This window comes from Sardina pilchardus, chromosome 12, assembly GCF_963854185.1.
Source record: "Sardina pilchardus chromosome 12, fSarPil1.1, whole genome shotgun sequence".
Lineage (NCBI taxonomy): Eukaryota > Metazoa > Chordata > Actinopteri > Clupeiformes > Clupeidae > Sardina > Sardina pilchardus.
The window spans coordinates 23,611,980-23,616,979 of record NC_085005.1 but is presented as its reverse complement, the minus strand read 5'-3'; the positions used below and the strand labels follow the sequence as shown (position 1 = coordinate 23,616,979).

General features: G+C 46.6%; 1 protein-coding gene across 5 annotated transcripts in view; it reads left to right on the top strand.

Moving 5' to 3' along the window:
• The window catches only part of utrn (utrophin), a 157,904-nt gene that overhangs the window by 127,270 nt on the left and 25,634 nt on the right, over nt 1–5,000 (top strand). For all 5 annotated transcript variants that reach the window (XM_062551192.1, XM_062551193.1, XM_062551190.1 and 2 more), the window contains 3 exons: nt 1,683–1,744; nt 2,340–2,414; nt 4,563–4,764. In XM_062551192.1, the coding sequence (XP_062407176.1) occupies nt 1,683–1,744; nt 2,340–2,414; nt 4,563–4,764 (339 nt within the window). The remainder of the gene's footprint in view (nt 1–1,682; nt 1,745–2,339; nt 2,415–4,562; nt 4,765–5,000) is intronic.

Sequence of the window (5,000 nt, the reverse complement as noted above, 5' to 3'; positions counted from 1 at the left end):
CATCGGTGGAGTGGTAGCCTGGAAAACCAAACTAATTTATTCATGAATAGAGTCTAGTCACTTGCAATTGGGAATCGACACTAACATGGTGACATAGCGTTAACTTTGAAATCATTGGTCCAGCCTAATCAATCGTATTGATCAGAGATTCTTAACGTTGCTTCCCAGCTCCTAAACTTTACAAATTGACAATAAGCAGCATCGGCAGTCAGAAAACAATGTACAGTATGTTTGCTGTAACTAAGTGTACACGTTTTTCCAAATGAAATTTTTCATGTTTGCAGGCGTTGCAACTACTGTTTACAGTGATTGGATTTAGTCACCCCCCCCTCTCTCTCTTCGCTAATTGGGCAGGTAATCTGCCATCTGCCAATCGCTGGAAACGTTTGTCAACTATCTTGCTCCAGACTAGTTATCTCCCTGGAGGGATTTAGGTGGGCATGGCCAGGCTAGTCGAATGTTGCTTCACTGGCAAAACAAAACGAGAAAGTTCCACTTGTTTTATTTCCGTTGGTATATTTCTTGAAAGGTTGAACCAAAAACAACACACCGATATAAATTGCTTTGTTCCTGAACTGATGGTTGTTGCCAAAAAAAACTGAATTCCAGTTTTCGGGAACAAAAATCAGAGTGTGTTTGTTGAGTGGGGAAAAAAAACGTGCTAAGACCACTGAGGGTCCACAGTGGTGGAACATGGCGGACTGTTCCAGAAATGTGTGACACACTCTGATGTGAGCTGGCATCTCTTCTGAGAGCTTGATGAATAATGATGAACACCTGCTGTGTGTGTGTGTGTGTGTGTGTGTGTGTGTGTGTGTGTGTGTGTGTGTGTGTGTGTTTGTGTGTGTGTAAGAATGTGTGTGTGCATGTGTGTGTGTGTGTTTGTCAGTGCATAGGTTTGTAGGCTTATGTTGTACGTTGTATGTTTATGTGCGTACGTTTGTCTATGTGTGTGTGTGTGTGTGTGTGTGTGTGTGTGTGTGTGTGTGTGTGTGTGTGTGTGTGTGTACACTCTCCCCTGCGAGTGCTGTCAGCAGACAGCTGCCAGCCTTTTCTTATCTTTTGTTGCGCTCAGCTCATCCAACATAAGCCAGAAGCACGGACATACACACACACACACACACACACACACACACACACACACTACCTACCAGCGTCAGTGGGTGGTCTCTTTATTTTCCCACTCTGTGTGTGTGGGTGGGTGTGTGTGTGTGCGCGCGTTGTGTGGTTGGTGTAGGCAGTTGTGATGCTGCTTAAATGGGACTAAGATGAGAATCTGTGGTGTAACAATGTCGTTTAGCAGGGATACCTGATTTTTATGTGTGTGTGTGTGTCTGTGTGTGAGTCACTGATGCCTTGAAATAGCTTGAGTTAATTATAGTGAATGGAGATGAGTCACACATGTTCACACACACACCGAGGGACAAACCCTGGAAATGCATAACATTTGACGAGTTTAACTAGCCCCTCTCCCTCTCTCATCTCCCTCTCCTATTCCCGATCTCTCCCACACACACACACACACACACTCTCTCTCTCTCTCTCTCTCTCTCTCGCTCTCTCGCTCTCTCGCTCTCTCGCTCTCTCTCGCTCTCTCTCTCTCTCTCTCTCTCTCTCTCTCTCTCTCTCTCTCTCTCTCTCTCTCTCTCTCTCTGATGTCTTTTTATCTCTCTTGTGTACAGTCACCAGACGCAATCCACCTGTTGGGACCACCCCAAGATGACAGAGCTCTATCACTCACTCGGTATGAACAACACACACACACACACACACACACACACACACACGTATATACACAGACATACACACACCCACACACACTCAGACATACACAGACACACAGACAGACACACACACATAAACACATTCACACATAAACACACTCAGACAGACAATCCCTCGTAGCCATATGATGATTTACACTGATAGAAGTGTAATCTTCTGAAGAAGACTCACAAAGAATACAAAGTGCACAAACATCATCCAGTCTCCCAGCATGCACTCACACACACACACACACACACACACACACACACACACTCACTGGCAGGCACATGCACGCACACACAAAACAGACAAACACACACACACACACACATTCACACACATATATGCACACATTCATACACCTGTCGATAGTCACAGAAGTCAAGACATTGAATCACATAACTGGGAACCTTGAGCCACTCATTCCACAGAACAAAAAACATTCTCTCCCACACCACTGTACAGTATGTGTAGCTGTCTACGGAAGTGCTTTCTAACTCATGTCTCTCTGGCTCTGTGTTTGTGTGTGTGTGTGTGTGTGTGTGTGTGTGTGTGTGTTTGTCTACCTGCAGCGGACCTGAATACCGTCAGATTCTCAGCCTACAGAACTGCCATGAAGATCCGACGACTGCAGAAAGCCCTTTGCTGTAAGTCCTGTGTGTGTGTGTGTGTGTGTGTGTGTGTGTGTGTGTGTGTGTGTGTGTGCGTTGCCTTGTCCAGGGTTTTGCTTTTGTGGAAGTGTGTGCCTGTGTGAGATATGTCAGTAAAAGGTCAGTTGCCATGACGGGTTTGTGCCATCACCTGTATCATCTAAATTACCGCTGACACAAACACACACACACACACACACACACAGACACACACACACACCTACATGTAGCTCTGTGTGTGATTAGGTGTCCCAAAGGATCACACTAATTGCTGTAGATAATTAAGCAGGTGTTTGGAGCCATTAAGCACACACTGTAAGATGTACTCTTGTGTGTGTCTGTGTGTCTGTGTGTGTGTGTGTGTGTGTGTGTGTGTGTGTGTGTGTGTGTGTGTGTGTGTGTGTGTGTGTGTGTGTGTGTGTGTGTGTGTGTGTGTGTGTGTGTGTGTGTGTGTGTGTGTAAGAGAGGGAGAGCGCAAGGGTTATTTTGCTTTGCCATTGTCTCCAGACTTCTTTCATTTCACTCATTTGTCAGAGAAGACTAAAAAGTGTTTTGAGAAATTGCCTCGACTGAAGACAGAGCTGCAAGGGATTACTAAGATGGAGTAAGAGAGACTTTGTCTTTTAAATCCCTTTATTTAAAAGCCTCGTTTTAGAGCCACTGAAAAATCAATCTCTTTTTACCAGCTGAAGACTAACCTCCCTCAGTCATTTACAGAACATGCCCTCTTGTTCACACAACACTTCACTCTCAACAGTCAAGTTCTGTGTGGGATTTTCAATTCTTTTCTTGACCAAGGAATTAAACTGGGATATCATAGCGTAACATCCTGACCATCATTTTTAGCTGTGTGGGATTTAAGAATCGCCATTGTCAGAGAGAGTGTGTGAGAGAAAGAGAGAGAGAGAAGCACAGAACTGAAACATTTAAACAGTCAGATACTGAAGCAGTCTTATTGTGTGTGTAATTATATGTGAAAGACGCCTGTGGGTGATAGGGCTACTTATGAACAATGCAAATTTGTTTATCAAAATGTGTGGATTCATTTAATAGTGTTCAATGAGAATGTGTGTGTGTGTGCATGTGCGTGTGTGTGTGTGTGTGTGTGTTTGTATTTGTGTCTTTTTGTGCATTTGTGTGTGTGTGTGTGTGTGTGTGTGTGTGTGTGTGTGTGTCTGGATCATGCCTTCTGGTAGTGGGAGTTTAGCATATTCTCATTAGAGAGGTCTTCTCGTCAGACTAATTAGAGTGGAGAATCAAAGCAAACAGGAGGAGCGGCCCTCTGTCAATTAACCCTCTCTCTCTCTGTGTGTGTGTGTGTGTGTGTGTGTGTGTGTGTGTGTGTGTGTGAGAGATAACCTGTCTCATTTTTTTGTGTGCGCACGTGTTTGTTAGTCTGTCTACATTTTTGTTTGTTTGTGTTTTGTTAACCCGTCTAACTTTGTGTGTGTGTGTGTGCTCGTGTGCATGTTATGTTTGAGTGTGTATTTGAGTGTGTTTTGATGTCTTTGACTGTCTGTGAAAAGGGCTTTTGGTGTGAATGAGCAATGAAGCGATGAAGTTGAAAAGGGCATTTAATATTCTTTCCGTCTCTCTTCCTTCCGCCCTCTCTCTCTCTCTCTCTCTCTCTCACTCGCTCTTTCTCTCACTCCATTCCCCTCTCCATCCCCATGCTACTTTTCCTCCTCTTTTTCTCCTTTTGTTCTATCTGTCATTTTCTCTACTCCCTTTCTCTTTCACTCCCCTGACCCCCCCTTCTCTCTCTCCCTCTCTCACTCTCTTGATCTCTCACTCTCTCCTCCCGCTCTTCCTTTTTCTTTTCTCTGCTCCTCCCTCTCCCCTCTCTCTCTCTCTCCCCCTCTCCCTCTCTCTCTTTATTTCTGGCTCTCTCTCCCTCCCTCTCTCTCTCCCCCTCTCTTTCTCTCCCCCTCTCCCTCTCTCTCTTTATTTCTTTCTCTCTCCATCCCTCTCTCTCTCCCCCTCTCTTTCTCTCCCCCTCCCTCCCCTCCCTCTCTCTCTCTCTCCCTCCTCTCCCTCCCCTCCCCTCCCTCTCTCTCTCTCTCTACCTCCCCCTCTCTCCCTCTCCCCCTCTCTCCCCCTCCCCCTCTCTCTCTCTCTCTCCCTCTCTCTATCCCTCTCTCTCAGTGGACCTACTGGACTTGTCTGTGGCCCAGACGGCGTTCCAGCAGCAGAGGGGCGTGTCCGGCCCCAACGTGCTGACCGTCCCCGAGGTCATCAACACGCTCACCTGCATCTACGACGGCCTGGAGCAGGACCACAAGGACCTGGTCAACGTGCCGCTGTGTGTGGACATGTGCCTCAACTGGCTCCTCAACGTCTACGACACGTACGTGCACACACACACACACACACACACACACACACACAGAGACCTGGTCAACGTGCCGCTGTGTGTGGACATGTGCCTCAACTGGCTCCTCAACGTCTACGACACGTACGTGCGCGCACACACACACACACACACACACACACACACACACACACACACACACACACACACACACACACACACAGAGAGAGAGAGAGAGAGGGACCTGGTCAACGTGCCACTGTGTGTGGACA